The 22,877-nt window shown below is 36.0% G+C and overlaps 1 protein-coding gene across 3 annotated transcripts in view; it reads left to right on the plus strand.

Moving 5' to 3' along the window:
• The window catches only part of ZFAND3 (zinc finger AN1-type containing 3), a 148,281-nt gene that overhangs the window by 18,892 nt on the left and 106,512 nt on the right, over positions 1-22,877 (plus strand). For 2 of the 3 annotated variants that reach the window (XM_074897025.1, XM_074897024.1), the window contains exon 2: positions 14,842-14,882. In XM_074897025.1, the coding sequence (XP_074753126.1) occupies positions 14,842-14,882 (41 nt within the window). Of the gene's footprint in view, positions 1-14,841; positions 14,883-16,775; positions 16,803-22,877 lie in introns of all 3 variants that reach the window. The other variant, XM_074897023.1, reaches the window with a different exon arrangement.

The following is a 22,877-nucleotide window of genomic DNA, read 5'->3' on the forward strand; positions in this document are numbered from 1 at the left end:
AGCTAAAAATGATAACTTAAAATAAGATGCTCACCTTTAAGGAACAAAAAGCAGTAAAGACAGACATGACTGTCCCATTGGCAGATGAGAGGAAAGAGGCAGTTTGTTCAAAAACTTTTTTAAAAAAAAAAAACACTTTGGACCATTCAGTCACCATTACTGAGGAGGCTTCTGGACCTTCTTGTGTTCTCTAGGATGGAATGTTCACGGTGTATTACAGAAACAAACCCTGCCTGCATTGTGTGACTGGTTTTAGTATAGGCGTTATAAAGGAAAAATGAAAACTACTGCAGTGTAGTTATGGTTCTCTTGCACAGTAGCAAAAATACAAAAATGATTATCACTTTTGTTCCTCTGAAACCACTAACAGTGATATTTGTATTGCTGTAGCTGATGGGTAAACTATGGCAGGTGAATTAGTTAAATGCAAGCTAGAATTGTGTTTGTGTCTTGAAGCTTTAGGAAAGTGTTGGTGACTGATTTGCAGCTAGTAAGAAAATTTTAATAGCAAAAACAGTGTGAGATTGTTGGGGGGATGGGAGGATTTCTGTGGGTTGGTTGGTTGTTTCCCAAGAACGAATATTGTAACAGGGAAGAACTTATTTTATAATATTAAGGCATTTCATTTCAAATGTGAGGGTTTAAAGAACCATGTGGTTTTTAAGAAGGTTTAGAAAGTTGTCCAGAGAAAATTGCTGTTAAACAATATATCTCTGTATTAGTTACTAAAACCATGAGCTGACTGCATGACCTTGACTGTTGCAGTGTGTTAGGTCTTTTTTTAAATTTCTAGTCAGTTTAGGGTTTTCAGACAGCATGTTTCACAATCCATAAATTGATATTAACAGTATTCTTATATAAACATCCATCTATATTAGAGATATACATCATGTTGAAGTCATGGGCCTTAGTACTTTCTTTTTAACTCAAACGTGTAATCTGATAGTTGACTTCAGCAAAGAAGCTGTGTTTACCTTTTTTTAAACTTTAGGATGTAGGGAAACGAAGTTTGGTAATTTGTGTGATGTGTAGAAAATTAAAAGCTTTGTCATTGTTTAGCAATTTTGATAATTCTAGTTCTCAGATGACCCACAAATTAAATTTTGAGGGGAAATTTAGTTCTGAAGTCTGAAGCTTTAGCCAGCTGAAAAGCCTGAGGTCCTCAGGTCTTATGTTTTTAAAAAGGGACTGCTAAAAGAGTGTCTCTTGCCTTTTTTTTTTTTTTCTGTTGTTGTTTTAACCATTATAGAGAAAGGCTTTGAAATTTGTTTTATCAGTAGAACTGTTGGGACTGTCAAACCACTTCTTTGCTTCTGCTGAATTTAGTAAATTGTCAAGAGCAGAAGTGGCAGCTCATGCAAACCTTTACTGAGGGAGCAGGAAGTGATTTGAAATACATAGTATTGCTCACTATCATTTTGTAAAGCCTCTCTTACTCTATTTAAATAGATTAAGTATTCATGTTTGGTTTCATGGATTATTTTTTTGTGTGTGATAATACCTCCCAATGTGTTCATTCTCCCACCTCTGATTTGCTAGTTCTTATGCTGAAAAACAAAGCAGGAAAAAAATAGCCCAGAACTCTTGCAACATAGTGTAAAAAGGATGCTAACAAATACATTTCTGTGTAGGTTACTCATATTTTATTTATTAGGGAAATTTTCTGAGTTATTCTGCATATGTGATACTGAATCCTGTAATAAAATAAATTATAAGATTTATCCCATTTATCTTAATCTAGTATTCAGCATTTCTGCTTCTGAGTAATGTACAAGACCACCACATCAATAAATGTATTTGGTTGCTATGTACTACTGATAGGCTTATAGTAGTACAGTCCAATTTTTGAGTGGTATTAGTTCCCTATAGATTTATTTGCAGACATAGCAGGCTGGATTATCTATTATATAATAGTGCCCACTGCAGATGGCATTCACTGTAGCCTTGCAGTACAAATGTAAGCAGGCTGTAATTTAACTTGGATTTTTGTAGAGCTGAGGGATGCTCTTCTGAACTTGGTGTAAATCCTACTGTGATTTGGTACTGAAGTTGGTAACCTGTTTCGGTAATACTTTTCCTTTATGCAGTAAAATCTCTTTTTTTTTTTTTTTTTAGTAGTTCCACTGATCCAGTGTTTACAACAGCAGGAACCTTTGTGTGCTGATAGCTTGAATTATAAAATGTTTCACAGATGTTAGAACACCTAGAGATTTATAAAAGTTCAGTGCAAACTGGCAGAGACTCACAGAGTGCAGATTTTGTAATGCAGTAGAAAGGCAGTATGCTAACTTCTGTCCTATGTTGGTACTTTTCTGTGATGCTTGTCATCTTAGGGGTTGTGGCTGCAACCCGTTAGGTGGTTATACCTGTGGTAGATTTGAAAGTGGTTTGAAAATGTTTGTCACCGTTTTTACTGAATAAACAGTCTATTTGATTTTCTGACTTCAGCTATGTGTGAAGGCCAGGGGGAAGTGACCACCACCTAAGATAAGATGAGCAGTCTCTCCCTGACTTCCTCTTGCCATTTTTATATTGCCATGTATGATTTTTTTTTTTTTTTTTTGAGTTATGCAGACTTTTTAAACCAAGAGCTGAACTGAGATTTGGAGTCCAGGCCACTTTCTCTGAGAAGGTCAGTTAGACACTGGAACAATTTGCCAGTTCTTCATAGGATATGCTCAAGAAAAGACAGGTGAAATACTTACTATTAAATAACCTCCTGTATTAGTGTAGAACACTGTGGGACACAGCTGGTCTTCCTTAGAAACTCTTTTGGTTTTTAGCTCATACCAGAAACATCTATCAGGAAAATAAGTGATTTTAGGAATGCTTAAGAATTATTTTTAGAAGTTATTTTTAAAGTTGGCTATAGTTGTGTACATACACAACACCTCCATTATTTCTTTTACTCTCAGTTGCCCTAATACCTTTAAGAAAATCAATTCTGATTGGAGAATATTGTTTGTTGTAGATCCGACTGCCTTTTCAGCTGATAATCAAATAAACAACAGGGTTTGATGTTCATGCCTCTGGTTCTAATTTAACAAATTCCGAGGGTCTCCAGGTTTGATGGGTGGTAGCTAGAAGTACGCCTGTGGGTAAGTGATTTGAACATGTTTCTAATAGATTGGGAGCAGTACTGATTGATAGTGTAAGGAGTTCTGTACAATGTTTTGTTCCTTGTCGGGAAGAATAGTAGCAGCATAAAAACTTTTATGGTAATGAATGGGAGTTAAAATTATTTTCAAATAGTGAGACATTTAAGCCTGTAAGTACATGCTAAAATGTCAGATCTTCGGTCTTGTAGTTTTTAATGTCCACCCTTCATAACTTTGATTTCCTATTCTCTGTTTACAAGATAGATAACGCCTAGAACTTGCATGCAAAAGTGCTTATTGTGGTGTTAGTCATGACCTAATACATGCTTTAATTTGTATGATTTCCTGTGTTAGTAAATAATTTGAGAGCTATGCAATCTGGTGTAGTAGCAGACTGAGTATTCTTGTGATCGCTTATTTTTTAATCCCTTATACTTCAGCTGCTAGAATAGAGTTTGCCTTGCCTCAGTTCACATCTTCCATCTATGCAGGCAGGTTATATAGGTGAGGGTACTTTTTTGATGTATCAGTGTTTCATGTATCAGAGTAGTTAAAATTTAAGTTTAATAAGGGAGTCAGGTTTAGGCTAAGGACAAAATCCTTCCAGAAGCTGTGATAAGGGTATTAAAAGCAAAATTGGGATGCTTACCTATGATGGTCTGTGTTTTGTTTTGACTTTTAAGATTTATTTTTTTTCTCTCCCTCAGTGTCATTTATTTTAGTAATTGTCCAAAAGTGGTGGACTGGGTTAGATTATTTTGCTAAGATTTTAATTCTGTATCCAGTTTAGTATTTTGCCTTGTTTATCTTATTCTTTGATAATGAGAAGATTTGGGAGCATGGGAGTAATGAGTGAAGACCACTAGGGAAGGAGAACTTTCCTGATTTTTATTTTTTTTTTTTTTTAAATTACTATGCAAAAGAACAAGCTTTATCCTTCTTGCTCTTCCCTGGGTACAGATGCTCATAATGGAATGTAAGGGATTAATTTTGAGGCACACTGCAGTTAGTTGAACACGCAGAAGAGTGAACAATTCTTGATCACAGTCAGAAGCAAAACAATTGAGGCCTCTGACAAGGTCTCCAGCACTTTCGATATTTTAACCAAGAATGTCTTATTGGGATGGCTAGGTATATTAACTACTCAATCTTGAATATTAAGGAATGAATTGCTGATGTTTCTTTTTGGAACTTTGAGAAATACAGTTTTTTACAATATTTTGAAAAGTATAGAGAGATGAAAAAATAAGATAAACTCAGAATAATCTAGCATAAAAATGCCAGTGCAGCTCCATAAGGAATGAACTCTGTTAGATTCAATTTGGCACTGGTGCTGTTGGTCTGGGTTGTTTTTTGTGTACCATGCTAGTTCTATTTCAGTGCCTATGGAAGATACTGCATGCTGTTGGTTTCTTGTTCAATGCAGCGACTGTGGTAGTGACCATATGGCTGTGAAAGAGAAGGGAAAGATTTTATTTGCCTATATAAAAGAAAAAAGGAAAAGCATCTGTACAGTTATTAAAAACATTTACATAATATGACTCAAAATACTTTTAATTGTATCCTTTTGTTTTGCTTGTTTTATTATTTACATAGATAATTAAATGGAGACATATATACAGTCAACTTTCCCATTAAAAAAAGTTATTCTTTTATTAGGTGTTTATTTTCAGGAGTTTCAGTTTTCTCTGTGAAAGAAATTAGTAAGTATAGACTTGTAATACTCCAGTTGTATTCACTGAGTCTGGTGCTTGTTATCTTGGATTAACATGTGATAAAAGAAAATGCCAAAGACCAGAATACTGTCTATTAAAAGAATGCATAGGATGATCTCCATCCTGTTTTTGAAGTAGCTTTACTACTCCTTAGTTGTTCTATATTTTAACCAAATCATGTTGTTACAATTACAGAAAGACAGATTAGCTAGACCTATGAGCTAGCTGTAGTTAATGAGGTTGAAGATAATAATTTAGTATTTGCTGTTAGATCAGAGATGGACTGGTTTTAAATCTCTATTTTACAAGTAACTTTTTTCCTCCTGGAATTGGAGTATTTAAGGTGGTGTTTGTTTTTTTTTTTATTCTTCCTGAAAAACCATGGGTACTACTACTTCTATTGTATTTGCTCTTGCAGATTGGTCATTTACTTTCAGAATGCTTAAAAACAGCAAGACATTGACACTGTGGAGCATTACATTATTTTAAAGATGTTTTCTGTTTTACACCACAAATTCTGGACACTGGCTGAAGTGATTTGGGCTCAGGATGTTTATTACTGTGATCCTGTATTTTAATGTGTTGTTCTTTACCCCAGTTAAGTGTATTTGAAGCATTTTTCTATTCAAAGTAAACTGAAAAGAGTTTTGAAATAATATAGCTGGATAAAGTGCAAAGTTGAGGCAGCTGTTCCTCCTGGGCACATGAGTCATAGGATTTGAGGGAAGCAGCACATTTATTTGCAGTCCAGTTGCTGAACTCTACCACATGACTGAGTCATTAACTTTCCACCATCCTTTACTTGGAAAAAGAAAGGAATTGACCAGTGTGCCCCAGGTCAAGCTCAGGTCGCAGAACTCATGTTGAAAATGTAGGGGGCAGCTGAGGTTTTCAGACATTAAAATGTCCTTTGTATGCTTAAGGTTTTAATCACAGCTTAAAAAAACCCCAACTGAAGCAACCAATGTGTGTATCACGTCCCAGCATGTGTTTATAGAGCGCATGTCATTCATAACAAGTGAAGGGTCTCAGGGCTGAAGGCAATTTCCATGGCCAGCATCCACTGTGTCTGAGAAGGCAACTTTACTCCAAACACTTCTCTGAAAAGATGCTGCTGCTTATATATAATCTATCAATGAAGCTGTACTTAACAACTTACCACATGCCATCTTTTGCTGAACTAAGGATGCTTTAGTGTATGGCTGATTTTGTATTTCTTGTGTTTGTGCCTGGGTGCACATTTATGGAAAAAAAAAATATCCCACCTTCTTCTGCGTTCAGGTTAATATCTTGCTTTGTATTAAGTCTGTCTGTCATTATCAACCTAACTCTTACTTGGAGAGTTGGGGTTTATTTTTGAGGACTTGTTTTCTCTTGTAAGTGATGTTGCCAAACATTTGTGTTTATATTGGTTTGTTCCTTGAACTCTTTGTTGTAAGTTTTACCTGATTTATTTAGGTTTTTTTCAGACGCTTCAGAAGTTATATGTTTAACACAGAGACATCTTGAGCGATTGGAGGAGCTGGGACTGTTTAGTTTGAGGAGGAGAAGGGCAGAGGGGAGACCTCATCACTCTCTACAACTACCTGAAAGGACACTGTAGAGAGGTTGGTGCTGGTCTCTTCTCACAGGTGATTAGTGACAGAACAAGAGGGAATGGCTTTAAACTGCAACAGGGGAGGTTTAGACTGGACATCAGGAAAAAAATTATTCTCAGAAAGAGTGGTCAGACAGTGGAATGGGCTGCCCAGGGAGGCGGTGGAGTCACCATCCCTGGATGTGCTTAAGGGTCGTTTAGATGAGGTGCTGGGGGATATGGTGTATGGGAGAACTTTGTAGAGTAGGGCTGATGGTTGGACTCCGTGATCCCAAGGGTCTTTTCCAACCTGAATGATTCTGTGATTCTGAAGGAATTGTTCATAAGAGGTTTTATGCTGGTTAGAAGTGCTATGTTCCTTGGAATTATACTGAGCCCTGGCTTTGTGGTAGAAAACCCAGAAGTTACATATGAGAGGAGGAGATCTCTTCTCAAGTTTAAATATCCAAAGTGTTCTTCTGGGCAAAGACTTTGTATAAAGTCTTAGTGCAAATATTATTTTAATAATGTTTCTGCAGCATAGCAAGTGAGTGGTGCTCTCTTTCTTTACTCTGTGGTATTTTTTGAGCCTGAGAGCCTCTGCTCATTACCCGAGAGACTGCAAAATCTGGTACAGACTTCTACCCGAGAACTATTAGGAAGCTGACCAAAATTTCTGAGTGACTAAGAACATGCTTGTGCTACCAGCAAGATAGTTCTGGGTAGCTGAAATACAATGGACAGAGTCTTCCAGAAAGGACTTCAGTGTTTTTTGCACTGGTTATGGTGAGTTACCAGTGTTTTATTTCACTTGGAAAAGTTACTTTTTTTTCCTATTTATCTTTCTCTCTCTTATTTTTCTTTTATTGTACCAACAGGGCAGAATTGTTTTCTGCCAGTATAGGTGGATCTGCTTTTAGGAATGTTTTGTTTAAATAGTTAACTGCTGGATTGTTCCTAGTGTAGGTATATCCTTGATATGATTAGTTTCAAATTCCTGAAGGAAGAGCTGAAGTACTCTTATTCTCTAGAATAGTATCATGAGACATGGTTACAATTTCCCACCTGAGAACCGAAAATGACTGAGTGCCATTTATCAGTGGAGCATTGGAGTGTCTGATCTGAAGAAAAATATAAAGTTGGTATGATTCCGTATTGTAAATCTGAAGATGATGATTGTGTTGTCATAGGGCAATGTTAGTTATTACCTGAAATGCCTGTAAAAATATCCTTGAGGAATTGGTGGAAAGTTGTTAGACCAGAACTTTCAAAATTTTTTTCTACATTGCTAAAGACCTCTTGGACTCTGTTAATTATTATTTTGAATTTTTACTGTCCTTTAAATAGTAGGTTACACATCTATCTGAAGAAGATTTTGAAGACTTGCAGAGGAATGTTTGGTACAGAATTTTGCTGCTGAGATTTTTTTTTTTAAAGAAATTGCAGAGATGTGTATTCATGGGAATATGAGGCATTTAGCTTTGACTGGAGGGCAGCAACTTTTTAATCTCAGCTAGAAACCCAATTGAATCTGATGTAAGTTTTTACAATCTGTTTTACCTGGTTTAGATGCATTGGATGGATTCTTTGCAGTTTTATTGTATGAATTGTTGGAGAAGGCTTTAAATTGAAACTCTATCAATGCTTTTGTGTCAGAGTCCATGACATATTTTGTAAGAGTAAAAAAACTATTTTGTTGCTGTGTATTTTCCTCATTTTCTCCTCTTATTCTTGTGCATTTGTGCTCTTCTCTGGCCTTATTTTCCGCAAAGCACTTCAGTGTCTTTGTATATTTAAAACATAAAAGGTGCTTCAACCATAGAGTTTTAAAAGGATGCTTTGGTGTAATCATTGATAAAAATAATAAATCAGGATACAGCTAGTTCATTGGGATGCATCAGCATATCTTTTGAGTGTGGAAAGCCTTCAGAAGGGCATTGCACTTGTACAGTGCACTATGCATAAAGTTTACCCTCCATTTCATTTCAAATTGAGGTCAGGATGATGAGGTCCTTATGAACAAGTGACTCACTATCTGAAGCATCATTTTCAGCAGCTTACCAAAAATCTTCAAATGATAGGCAACACTTAAATTGCTTGTGGTGGAAATGAGGACTCCAAAACCCAAACCCAGAATACTCATATTTTCTAAGCAAAAAACCCTGTAGTACTATGACTGCTAATAATAAAAACTTACTGTTAACACTTTTCTAGTTGAACTAGAATTCTTATCGAGTGTATGGGTATAGAACAGCTCATGCAGTAGAGGACATTGACTGCATTTCTGGGATATTTAGTTTGAGGTTTTAGTTTCCTTAATCTATTTCTGAGTATATGTAAATGTTTCTGGTTGCCAAGTTCTCTACAGGTCCACCTGACATGATCTGCTTCTGCTCTTTTATTTGAGAAGAATCCGGCATACATCATTCTTGAAGAATAATCGAGCTGCCTCAGTCTAGAAATATAAATAATTGTTTAAACCGTCCAAAAAACCTTGGAGGAGGAACTATAAATATCAAATATGAAGCATGTATGAAATCAATGAGGTGGCTTCCAATTTAGAAAAGTAAAATGGCTTTTTCAGAATCTAGTGTACAGGATATACAGAACTTTGGAAGGACAGTTGAGGGTCTTATTAATACAGTCTAATTAACCTTCTTCCTGTACAAGGTGATGTGTCATGTGCTGTAAGCGAATGATGAAAAGTGTAAAAGAAATAGAGAATTGGATCATTTGTCTTTTAATGATAAATAATCCTTCTAGTCTGGTTAGATGAAAGTAAACATATGTGGGCTATAGTTTTGCTTTTGCCACATGCCAGGATTCAACTCAGAGTGAATACTTCAGCAGAGTTACAAACCTTTGAAAATTGCTTTGTAATGGAAATGGTGACAGACCATTAACTACAGTAGTATGAATGCATTGATTTAACATGTGTAGTTATCCTAAGTTGCCAAATACATGGAACAGTATGTGCTGAATGTATAGGGAGGAGGCCTCTTTGTAGTTTTAGGTAATTAATGACATGATTCATATTACGTTAAAGGTTTCTCAAACATATGGCCCCTGATAGTACTGGACAGGTATCCTTCAGGGGCTAAGATACTTTTGTACTGTAGTGGCACAGTGATCTTTAATTGCTACACTGGAAGGGGATCAAGAAGTGTTTAACATGATGCATTTAATCACCAGTGTAATTATAGTGTCACTGAAGCAGAAGTTTTCAAGCCATAGGAACTTTTGAATCATAAAGAATCATTACTAGATATGCTGGAAAACCATGTTGCCAATAAAAACACAGAATCTGGGATTTTGTAGTCATACTTAATTAGCATATGTGGCTTAAATATATTTAAAATTAAATATCTAATGCATACATGCTATATTAAAGCTTTTTTTTTTTTCAAATTCCTTATTCTTCCATTCTCAAAAGACAAATGAATAAAAACTATTTTCAAGAATATTATTCAGGTGTTGTTTTTCAAGCATTGAGAATATACACCTATACTAGAACATTTACTCCGGTGCAGCTGCGGGATTTTTGTTACTGGTGAGCATTTACATTAATAATGCTACTTCTCTATTACCTTAAAAAGTGTAGGAGACATCCTAATACAGATGACACTGAACATTTTGTATTGCCCTTTGGCGCTTGTGTGGAGTTAAGTTAGTTTTTAGTGTTTCTGGTTGTTTTTTTTCTTTCCACTTAATGAGGATGGGGAAGCTAGGAAGTGCCTGACAATCTGCTGGAGAATGTAGGATTTGTTACAAAACCTTCAGTATTTATTAGGTGTGCCTGTCTTAAGTTTTTTGATAAAAAATTGTTTTTATTAAGGAGACTAAGTATCCTGAGATCAGACATATTTCTGTATACTACTTTTCTTTGAATGTACAGAATTTCCACATGTAATTTGTTCTTGAACCTTCAGATTGATATTGTCTTTTTTTAGATTCTGGCTATTCTGATCAACTACTGTACATATGACAGTCTTGCCTCTGAGATTTATGACTTGAATGTCAACTTAATTATTTAGTATTTGTATTGATAAAATCATTTACTGGGAGAGGGAGAAAGAAAAACAAGCTTCCAGTGAAGACAGAGTAGAATGCGCATTGATTTGGATGGTACCTTGCAGTGGTATACTGCCAAATGGCAAGAAAGAATAGGAATAATTAGTAGTATAGGGCATAAATTTGAGTTTCAGTGCTTTTAGTGGAGTAGATAAGGCCACACCTTCATAAGAATGTACTAGAAGTACAGTATGAAAATGGAGTCAGAGAAGCAATCTTTTCAGTTTTATTGATTAGTTATATAACATACTTCATATCTTATGTATTGATATTTTTGATATTTTATGCCTCTTGCTGACTCACTTTGCATTATATGCACCTTTAACTGGAGATGCAGGTGTTGATCTCACTGAAGTTAGAACCTTTATGGTTGTCTGCATGTGCATCTATCTGAAGGCTCAAATAGTTCCTTTTGCTACGGAGATTTGTAGGCACAGCAGAGCAAAGGATGATGTCTTGAATAGCCTCAAATGTGTTTTTCATCTTTATTCTAACGTGTGATTTATTTATGACCTTTAAGGTCCCTTCCAACTCAAACCATTCTATGATTCTATTGCTTAAAGTGTAAATATGTTATCACTTCCATGATTTCCCACTTCTGTAAATTTCTTCCTTTTTCAAAGTCCATATGTCATTGCTACTATCTTCACGGCTTTGTTATTAAGGGAGTGTTTTCTTCTTTCATAAGTGGAAGCACTTTTAATACCTACACGTTTCAGGCTGAGCCCTGTGGAACTGTTGCATGCAATCATTCTGTAGCCTCTGGGGTTCTACAGATGGCTTGAAGTATCCTCTGCCTCTAACATGCTCTGCCACTTGACCTTCCAAGCTTGCTTCACCTTGTGGTTTCCAATCTACATAATAATTTCATGTCACCCTTTAGTTAAATGATTTCTTTTTGACAGATGGAAGTACCTTCAAATAGGGTTTAACTTTATATTCTGCCTCGGAGATAATACCATTCTATTTGACTTGATTTATCCATAAATATGAATGTCTTTCTGAATACCAGCTTAAATTATGTACAAGCGGAGGTTGTAAATTATCAGTATAAAACTGGCTTTCTAGAGATATTGTACATATAAAATGTATACTGTAGTAATTCTGGATTAGGTGCTGTTAAGCACGAAGCTGACTTTTATGAGGAAATCTGGGAATTACCTTAATATGTCTGGTTAAAAACTGTGGTGATTTAATATCTGTTTCAGAAGCACGTAGAATATCCACAACCTAACCATGACAGAAGGGTGTAGATATGTTGGAGCAGACTTCCAGTCTAAACAGTGCAGTTCTTCTTGCCAGGACTGACTTTGAATTCTAGCTTCACTGTGCCTTATTCACCTTTACACTCATGATTTTACTCTGTGTTCCTGGAAAACAGAAATGGTTGCTTTCCCTAGAAGTCATCTGCTCTAAGTAGAGCTGGCTGCTGTGAGCGTCTCTTTCGATGAAGTAGAAACAGAGGGCTGTATCATGACCAGGACTGTTTGATATTTTAGAGCTTTGAGTGTTTCAAATAGTTACCTCTAGAAATTACAGGTGAATTAAATATTTGAAAAGGCTATCAGGAGAAAGATATTTTATATTTTGGTGTTCCTGCCTGGCAGTATGAGCTTCTGGTGAACGCTGGAGTTACTAGCAAATAATTAATGTAAACCAGCGATGTGGTTAACAAGATCTACTTCACAGAGAAACAGCAATATGCAGGTTTGCTCAATCTTAAGTATGGTGACAGAGACCTTGCCTGCTGTAAAGAGGAAATCCTAGCAATGAGAGAGGGATTTGGAGTGTAACAGAGCTGTCAAACATATATTTTACTTGACAGACATTGATATGGCTCTCAGATAATACCTAGTAGGTTTGATGTATGTAAACTGCTTAATACATTTTCTTTGTGAAACTTTTGCTCTAATTAAATACTGCCGTTTCAAAAAGGATCTGGTTGTTGATCACTTATACTCTGTCTCTAATAAAAAATGCTTTTTTCTTAGTTCCAGTGTAATGTTGATGGATCTGCAGTGATCTAAGTGACAGTGTAAAAGAAACCAAGACAGAAAAAACTCACTCAAAAGTTTAGATTCTCATCTTACATAGCAGCCTCAGACTGACTTGGATGCCTTGAAAAGCATAAAAGGATCAGAGAGAAAGTGATCCTTGAAACTGTAACAATGAACTGAAGTTATTTAGCTCAAAAAGTCACTTGTCCAATAGCACTGTCCTTTCAGAAAACCTGTGGGGTTTTGTGTTATGAGTAAATAGCAGATTTTTTCAGATAACTGTATGTTGTGTGTGTGTGTGCTCTCTGTTGTTGGTGTGCTGATAAGTAAATGTTATATGAGGCTTTGGATTGATATTTAACAGCTGAGATAGTTGATTATACCACTGAAAACATTTGTCATTGCCCGTTCCAATGTCATCAATATGAACCATCTGAACTCTGCCTTTCTTTTTCTTTGCTGCCCCTGGGGTTTAATGGCTTTGCAGAGAAGCTCCTGCCTGGCATATTGAGCTGCTCCAGAAGGTCTAACCCATAAGCAGTGAGTACTGAACTGCAGCACACTAATGCTGTAGGTGTTGACTCACCATGCTGTTTTTAATTGCAGTTCTTTTGAAGGTAGATAATATGTGCAGACTGTCAACATAGATATTGAATCTTTGGGTATATACCAATTTGGTGATGTATTTGTGTGGCTACAAATGCTGTTCTGCTTTTCTTTTCCTGGGAATTAACTTTTCGTCTGTGCACATACTGTTTGCATTTAAAACTAGCTTTCATGTGTCTGTGGCTCTTGCTATAGCTGGCAAATGCTTATGTCTCATATCTGCAGTGAACTGTGTTCTAGAATTCTTGAGCCTGATGTAAACCAGCTTTCAAATGTGCATGAATTGAAAAGCATCTGTAATGTTTTGATGTGACTAATACTAGGATATGATTGACCAAGTCTGGATTTATGTTGTTACTGGAAAGTCGTTCAAAATATCCATTTGCAAACTTGGGGTGTGGTGTGGGAAATTCTATAATTCTGATAGGTGTGTTCATTTGCGATATAATTGCTTTCAAAAAATTGTCATAATTTTCATCTCTAGATAATAAGCTGTTTTCATTTTTATAATTTGTATGTTGTAAGATGCAGATCTCATCTCAAAATTCCATGTTTGACTGGAAATAGAAAACAAATGTTTTGGTAGTTTCAATTGGTTTTGTGTATGCATACTTTTAAAGATAAAGATGCTAAATGATATATTTCAACTACGAGCTGCCCTGAGGAGGCAAAAAGATTTTGTGGGCATGGACAGTTTTGGTGCAACTTTGCCTGTCAATACGTACTTTCAGACCTGCTCAGGACAGTGTTAATGCTTATACATAATGACAGAGCTGATTCAGGAACTCTGAACAAATCGTATACTGGGCAGTGTGCACAGAAACCAGGCTGCTCTTACCTAAGGACATACCAACATTCAAAGAGCTTTTGAGAATATTCTTCAGCTCACTTTGTAAAGGAGATGTTGTGATGTTAGAAGAGAACTCTTCGTAGACTGGGAGAAACTTGTTCTCCCATAGTATATTACTTTGGGTAGTTCCATGGTACCCCTAGAGAGGTCTATAGCTTTTTAAATTTTTTTTTTTGTGAGCTTACTGACTTCCTTTATGAGGGTGAACACTTGTGGCGTACATAGTTGCACAAACACTTTGGAGACATCTGGAAGGCGTAAGATATTGCTGTTGTTTTCCAGCTGTTTTTCTCTCAGCTGAAGGTTGCTGCCCTCAAATTTGAGCCACACTAATGGATCATATGAACTACCCTAGTCCATGTCAGTGCAAAGTCAGCCAGATTATTTTAAATTACTGCTGGATGCAGCTGAGGGTAGTAATGAACAGCTTGAGGTAATAATTTCTTAAGCCATTCCGGCTAGACTTCCAAGAGCGCATCTGTCTGTGTCCTTATAAGTGCAATACTGCAATCTCTCTATTGCTGTACTGTGTTCAGGATTTGTCAGGACTGCAGAGCTGTTGCCAAGGGGAGTCTAATATTCAAGTGGAATGTATTGGCTCTTCCTATCTATTCATTATTATCATATTGCAATAGAAAGATCCAAATGATGAGCATGTGACATACCTTGAATGGTAAAGGAAGCTTATTTTCATATACGAGGTAAATGTGTGGAAGTCATGTTTTGGAAATTCTGTAAATTGGGAAGAGATTGCCATGTGAAGTCTCTTCCCCTGTCCCTGTTCCTAGTTCAGCCACTTCTAGCCACTTATCTTTGATTCCTAGCCATTTAAGTTCTTACCTTTGCTTCATCCCCCCAAAACTTCCCTGTATTGATTAGAATGATAATGAATTTTTTAGCTCTATTTTTTTTTTTATTTTTGCCCCAGGTCCAGCAAGACTATGAATCTCTGTTCCAAATGCTTTGCTGGTAAGTGCCGTAAAAGGTTTTGTGTTTTTGTCAGATTATTCAAACCTGATTGTTGGCATCTCCTTTAGGATTTGTGCATGGGGTTTCTCTTCCTCCAGTGTGTATATGTAATCAGATTTTCTTCACTTTGATGCTTCATTTATTTGGTAATCAAGAACCTCTTGTGTAAATGTGCCAATCAAATCTTGTTCTTGAAGCTTATGGAATTCTGGAACACCCTTGAACTACAGAGCTCCGCTATCAGCACAGCTCCTATATGGATGATATGGCTTTCAAAATGCATAAGTCTGAATTATAATGTGGAATTTTGTAACATTTATTCTGTAATAACCTCTGAAATATGGTGTGGATAAAAAAAAGTTGGTATAGAACATCTCTTGTTCCATTTTTTTTTATCTTGCAGCCCTGGAACATTAAATCATCAGTAGCTCATCAGTGGGCTAATTCTAATTGCTACATATTATTTCTTATTGCAAGGTCATTACTACTCTGTAAAATGTTAGGAATTGCTGTTGACCATTTCCTGTTAGCATCTTCTAGCTTTGCCTTTCTGAATTTTTTTTGGTATTATTTAGTTTTGTAAATTTAGTTTTAATGGTAATTCAAGTGCTGTCATAGTTCATGACTTTTAATTTCTTTTTGGGGAGCAGATGCAATATTAAAAAGTTCATGATTTAAAAAAAAAAACTTTAAAGCTTTTTTTGAGTTTTTTGTTGTTGTTTTTTTTTTTTTTTTTTAAATTGACTTGTAAATTTCAGATCTTGGGTTCAGGATCACTTCATTAAACATTAAAGATTGTCAAAGGCTGTAGAGCAAAATGATGCATGTTATTTTTCTGGCTGCTTTCCAAAGCCATGGATTAATGGAAAGGGTATATTGAAGAAAGTGCAGGTCCTTTTTTGTAATCTTTCCCCTACTGCCCACAGTCAGAAACAAGCCATTAGGTCTTTGATTGACTCAGTACAACTGTTACGTTCATATTAGCACTGTAAATGTACCTTAGAAATGTGGATTTTCTGATTCTGAGATACCAAAATGGCCCATCTCTTATATTCTGTGTTTAACAGAGTACCCATAACTTCCCAGCTAGCAGGCCAGGCATTAAGCAAAGCATCTTTTTATTTTGGTTTTACGGTTTGGTTGTTGGTGCTGGTTGTTGGTTTGATTGTTTTTATCAAGAAGAAAAATTCTTACTTCTATTCTGTAATTCTCCTGAAATGCCATTACCTCTGATTAAGTTCATTTTTCTGTTGTAAAAATACAAGATGATATCTAAATATTTTTACGATTTTGGAGGCGAGGGAAACTTACTTTTTTAAAATTTTCAAGACTGACCTTACAGCCTGCTTATCGTAATGAAATAAGACTTTTGAAGGGTTTGAATAACTTTAAAAGCTACTGCTAGTTGGGACAACACCAAGTATTGAGGAAAAAGGAAAATTTACTCTATCTTTTTATATCTTAACCATGGTTCCTTCAACAAGTAGCATTGAAATAACCAGTTCTGTTTGAGTAGTAACTCAAAATCTCTGAATGTCATCATTCCAACATAAGTCAGTTTTGTTTGGTGGGTTTTTTTGGTGATGTTACTGAAATATTTTTAGCATTTTTTTAATGGGTTTGAGACACAGTATCAAAATACAAAGGTGTATACTCTTGTTTCTGTAAATTTAACCACCACAGATAGCAAGATTTTAGGCAAGTAAGCTGTTGAAAGATTTCCCCCCCCCCACACTATTCCAGGCACTCCAGAGCTATAATGTGAAAAATGTTCCTCTTGTTTTTGTTTTAATATGGCAAGTTATTCAAATGTATTTAAGCAGATTTGTATGTGAGGAAAAACTGGGAATTACTATTTCTCTTGACTGTCATTTCCTTTCTCTTTTATTTTAGAAAAAAGAAATCCACACAACGAAAAAGGTTAGTAACTTTGTTAAATGACTGGGGGGGGGGGGTTGGCTGCTTTTTTTTTTTTTTTTTTTGAGGGAAGGGATAGAATCTAGTTTTCCTATTTTTTTTTTTTTTTAAATAATTTCAGACACACACAGCAGTAAAGCCCCTTTGTGTAAGCATTACCTTTTTATATAGAACAGGGGAAAAGAGCAGCAAGTTAGCAAAAGATGAAAATGGTTTACATTGTGATACAATTTATTACACAGAACCTTCCTATCTTTACTGTTTTTTTCAGACTTTCTGAACTATGTACAAATTTGTAAATACATGAGCATGGGTTCTTTGCTTCTGCCCTTCCTCTCCTCCCCATCTCCTGGGAAAAATGGTCATAGTTTGATGTTGGTGATGTTAATTAACACAGAAATTGGAGCAAAGGACAATGGTCAGGGGCTGTCAGTTTGCCATCTTGTTTGACCAAATGCTTGTGATTTATAAATTTATCAAGATAGGTTCACTGAATTTTTACTCCCGTTTGTGCAAAGATGAAACAAACAGCAGAAGCAACCAGATTGTGTAACAGAAAGACTGGAATTACTTGGTTTGGCTATCTTTGTACATTTTCTTATATTAAACACAGGAATACTTTTCACAGGTTATTACAGACATTAAATTGTTCAACTTTCTATGGCAAGAGTGAGCCAGATAATGCACAGATATGCAAAACTCATTGCCTAGAAGAGCCCAATGACTACACTAAGACCTGCATCTAGAAGATTCACTAAGCCCTTCTGTACAACCACAAATCTGCTGTTCATTTGCTGCAGACTAGTTCTTTGCTTGCACATAAAGGTTGATAAATACTGGAGAGGAGCTTGAAGTTAGCTATCCTCTTGATACCTCTTTGCCTCCTCTTCACCCCATCTGCCTGTTCCAGGAAGGAATACCTGACTTGTTTTCTTTAAGCTCTGCAGAAGCAGGAGACTTTGAAATGTTCAAGAGCCTCTCTGAAATAATTTCAAGTTAATTGTACTTCTGCAAAGTACTTTACAACATTCGGTCTCCAATTCAGTGCTGACCACAGCTATCAATGCCTCAAAGTCTCCAGATACAGTACAAGTGTAATCCTACATATTAAATTGCTTCAAATAAATTTGCTCTTCAGATGGTTAAGGCATAGTTGCTCCAGACTTCTTGCATATCCTGAATACAAATACAATAAAGTGTGTGGGTTTTTTAAACAGAATATAGTCTGGTAAGTGAAAAAATGCAAATTATAGCCAGAGTATCTCCCTTAGTGACACCACATCTTTTGTTATTATTGCAACCTCTCTTCTTTCAGTACTGTAAACTGTGAAGTCTGAATGATTAAAATACAGGAGTGATGAGTGAAATTTTTCAAAAGTACTTTTTTATTGATCTATCTTTGCTTCCATTAGGCTTATGGTAGTTTTAATATTAACTTCAGGTAGGGACATTGTTTGAATAATTCTGAAAAGCCACTTTTACGAAGTAGGCTCTTTCAGGCAGGAATTCTACAAATATTCACAGAACAACACCTGGTACCTCAAGAACTCAATTTTAATTGGAACCTCTGGGAACAGTCACAGACCAAGCTACTACAGAGTAAGAACAAGTATTTAAATGCAGACAATGGTAAAACTAGACTTTCTACTTAAATCACCCACTAAAAATGCAGTCAGACTTGAATCCATTTGATTGTGAGTCTAAAGTTTAATTTGTGTTATCAGCATTGGAAAGAGGGGTGCAGGAAGTGGATTTCAGCTTGTTTGGTAGCATATGAAGCATAAGGTAAGTTCAGCACTGGATGGTTTGGTGGAGAGATACACTTGGAAAACCAGTAGTTAAAGTGATGGTTGGAGTATTCATGGATTTGTGAATCAGTTTCATAGTCCTTCTGTTTGAAAGTGTAATTGAAGCTTTTAGAGGTGGGTGTCCATCTCTCTTAATCCAGCTATGCAATATTTATGTTCATGTTCTGTGAAGTGCCAGATCAGCATCACTGAATTTCAGAAAACACTTTAACCATATAACCCAAGAATTTTCTTAGTTTTAGGGGCGTTGACTCATAGTTTTTATTTTTAGTTTGAAATTAAACACATTTTTTTACATACTGGTATCTTGATGAATAAAAATTACAGATTTTTAATCTCTATCTGAAATCAGTATTGCTGGAACCACATATGTATTTTCAGTACATATGCTTAGATCTGTGACAGATTATGAAATTTTGTAATTTTAATAGTATCTTTCATTCTTCTAAATTTGAAAGATCTGATGGGGGCATTTAGACACTAATATCTTCTATATATCATCAGATTCTGGAAGTATCATCTTATTTGCTATACTTTCTATTTCTTGAACTCTCTCAAGATGTCTGAATGTAGAGTTATTTCATGTTTTCATGCATCTTAACGCTTCTGCTTTGTTCACTAGACCTTTGTTTTGTCATGCTTAAGTTGTGCACAGTTTTCAGAGCTTACAAAATTGGAGGTTTTATGTGACTCAGAGTCACTTGAATAACACAATTTCCTCTTCTCTTAGTCTTTGTAAATCCTGGGAGCTATTCAGAATGCTGTCTTGTCTGCAGTAATAACACCTACTGTAAGCATGAACTGACAAAATCAGTGTTCCTGCTTAAATAGATTTTGCTGTTAATCAGCTGTTAACTTGATCCTTGGTCAAGCTTTCAGCTTGCTTACTAGAAACCTTTTCAACAGGTACATCTTGCATGTTGCTGGTTCAAGTTTTATTATCTTTGCTGTATCCTGTTGTATGAGAAATGATAGATTATGCTTTATTCACCCCTTCTCCAGAAAGTTTTCATTCCTAAATGAATGATTAAAAATTTGGTACATTTGCGTTTTCCATATTCTTGTAATTTCTGATGTGAATCCACATGTTTTAGTACTTTGCTTGAAAAGCAGCAAGCATTTTCAGATTTTTTGAAAACAGCACTAAGTACTAGTTTTCTTTATCTGTACACAGAATGTTTCTTTTTCATTATGGTATTCCCTTTGTTGGCTCCTAATTGAAACTGCCTCAATTTGTTGCTTCATTAGGCTAGAATTTGTTGCTGTATTCATGTCTGTCTTTGTATTTTGAAGTACATGGGCTGCTTGCTACAAAAAACAGTGTTTGCTGGCTAGCACTTGGAAGTAGTCAAGCTTCATCTTCAACTTTTTACTTCACGGTCAGGTTAGCAGCTAAATAATTCTTTGAAAAATTGGATAGCTGGTTGTAGTGGCAACAAAGATATTTCTAGAGCACCTACTAATAAAGAACTATAGCATTCCAGATACAAACATAGATATTGTTTGGCATACATTAATAACTTTTACTCTATGCCCAAAGAACTTTTAAAAGGGGAAAGCTGGTAAGGAAAAGATGTCTTAGCATAGTTAGTAAACTTGAATTGGTGAGATGTATGCTAAGCTTGAGAGACACAGTAACCATTAAATGGAATTAAGAAAAAACAAATGGATGATTTACTTCTAGTTGGGCTTCACTTATTTATAAGCTTGATTTGCTCTGCTGGCCCTAAATTTTCTTTTTACTGTGTTAGTATGCTTTATTCTGTGGCTTTAAGAAAATGTAGAGATTTGAGTGATAGCTCTGGGTTGTTAGAACATGGCATTATTTTGTGGAAGGAGTGGGAAAGGATTTATATGTTTTCGGTTGGCTGCATCTCCCCTAACCTGTCTTTAAGGTTTTGGAGGGGAAATACAAATAGATAGAAAATTAGTTTATTCAAGTATAGTTGTATTGTCTAAGCTTAGGACTAATTGTTTTACTTGTGTCAAAAATAGTACCATCAACCAAATTATCCAACGTATTTATGCTACGTGTTCCTAGTACTCAGTATATACAGGAGAATTGAAAGCATGGGAGAGAAGGATACCTGAAGCTTTCTAGGCTTGCTGGAGTTTTAAGAGTTAAATAGGGATCACATTTTGAGTGAAGTTAGTATAATATTACATGAGAGGTCCACTTTTTTATCTGTCTATATTATCATTACATGGAAGTTGTGGAGTACGGGGCTTCTGTGCTGCTTTGTGGTAATACGGATATAGTTTTGCTCTGTATTATATAGAACAGTGTTAAAGATGCTGTATGGAAGCCAGAGCACTCATCTGCCTGGGACCTGGCTCTGTGAATGTTTTGTGTGTACAGCAGTGCGGCATAGGGTGTCAAATAAGGCCAGTGGCTCAGCTGCTGGTTTGATTTGCTCAATTATTACCTCCTTTTCCCTCCTCTTTCATCTTTCCCCATATAAAATAGTGGGAAGGGGCAAGCACTGATGGAGGACAGATCCATGAAGTACTTCTGTTTCTGTACAATTGTTAGTTGAAGAAAAGAGAATTTCTTTCACAGCTGGCACTCAAATGTTGTGTGTTGGGGTAGGACAGGTTTTTCTTTTTCTCTTTTCTTTCTGGCTACTACTAACTTCAAGTTAGTAGGGATTTTTCCAGTCACACTTGAAGTTGTATTTTCACCAACACAGTCTAAGAAAATGGAATGCCTTTTAATTAAGAACTCTAATGTTTTACAGTTGATTCTTCTATCAGCAAACTACCCCGTAGGACACTAGTGGCAGTTTCATTGGATTGCATCTTTCTGAATTCATAGGCTAGTAATCTGGGGCTCATTTGTTAAAAATATAAATTGCACGCAAACAAAAATAAGACTTCTCAATACTGGCTACCTGAAAAGACTCAAACAGTCTTGTCTTAATTTTTTTCCACTGTCTTGACAAGACATCACTAATATTTTCCATGTGTTTTCTTTTTCTTATCTCAGGGGATTGCCAGTCCCATTGTACAGATTGATCTACAAGCAAAGAAAAGAGCTCATCCCTTTTTTGTCCGAGACTTGTATTATTTTTAGTTTTTCATAGCTCTGTCTTGTAGTATGTTTTCTTTATGGTAGAGCCAGTTTCTTTCTGTTTTGTTGATATCTTGTTCACCTTCTAACTCTTAACCTTTCCAAATGACTCATTGAAACACCAGCTGTAATTTAGTCTCTTGTGTATAGGTTCTCTGATGATGTAAAAAAAAAAAAGTTGAGAAATATGACTTAATTGCCATGATGTTTGCACATTGCCAGCATGAAAGCAGAGTTACCTATTTAGAATGTGCAACCCACAGGTTTAATTTATTAAACTCCTTGTAACTCCATTCTCCTATAAACGCATGCATAAGATAGGAGAAGGAATATTTTTCTTTTTTCCCATTTGGCAATTTGCTTGATTTATAGAAAAGTGTGTGCTCTGTTTTGTGTATCGCTAGTTTGGAAACCTTCTATAGTTTATAGAGACACTAGCAGTTTGTTCCTTAGCCTCCCTGTGGAGTTTGTTCCATATTACAATCTAATTCCATGTCCATGTCGTGCACTCCTGAGCTGTTAATTTGTACATTTCGATGCAGTTTGTTTCATCGTGTTTTTGTAATCCAAACTGAATATAACGAGCTATGTGCTTTGGGGACCCAGCCTTGCCTTGCCAATTAGAACAAGTGGTTACTGAGAGAGAGCATGTTTTAAATAAAACATGGCACCTCTGCGTGGGACCAGTAGGCTTCAGGGAATAAAAGAGGGTATTTAACTCTTTCTCTCTGGGAAGAGAGGTCAGTATTAGTGACCGTATTTTAGAAACATTGGACTCATTCCTTTGAGAAGTATGATGCAGATTCATTCTTCATCTTGCAAATAAAACTCAGTTTGTTGTTGGAGACGTGTTAGGCAATACTGCACGTGGAGTATTTAGGAATGCATAAGGATAGCTGTCAAGTTGACTGCACGTTTTCTAGGATTCTAATCGCTAATGCCACATGAAAACTGTAAAGGACTAGCAGCTAACTTTTCTCTTTCCCTTTGTACTTCTACGAGGCTGAGGCAGGACAGGAAGAGTGCCACGTGGTAAGAGAGCTGGTTTCAGAATGTATTTTATAAGGGAAGGAATCTAGAAGCAACACTTATTTAATAAGAGTATTAAGGTTATGTGCTAGGTGACCATGAGGAAGGGCTCACTGTTATTTTACCATTTTGAGGTAACTGGGAATGGGTAACTCTGACCATCAGTATTTG

The sequence above is a fragment of the Athene noctua genome, chromosome 1, assembly GCF_965140245.1.
Source record: "Athene noctua chromosome 1, bAthNoc1.hap1.1, whole genome shotgun sequence".
Lineage (NCBI taxonomy): Eukaryota > Metazoa > Chordata > Aves > Strigiformes > Strigidae > Athene > Athene noctua.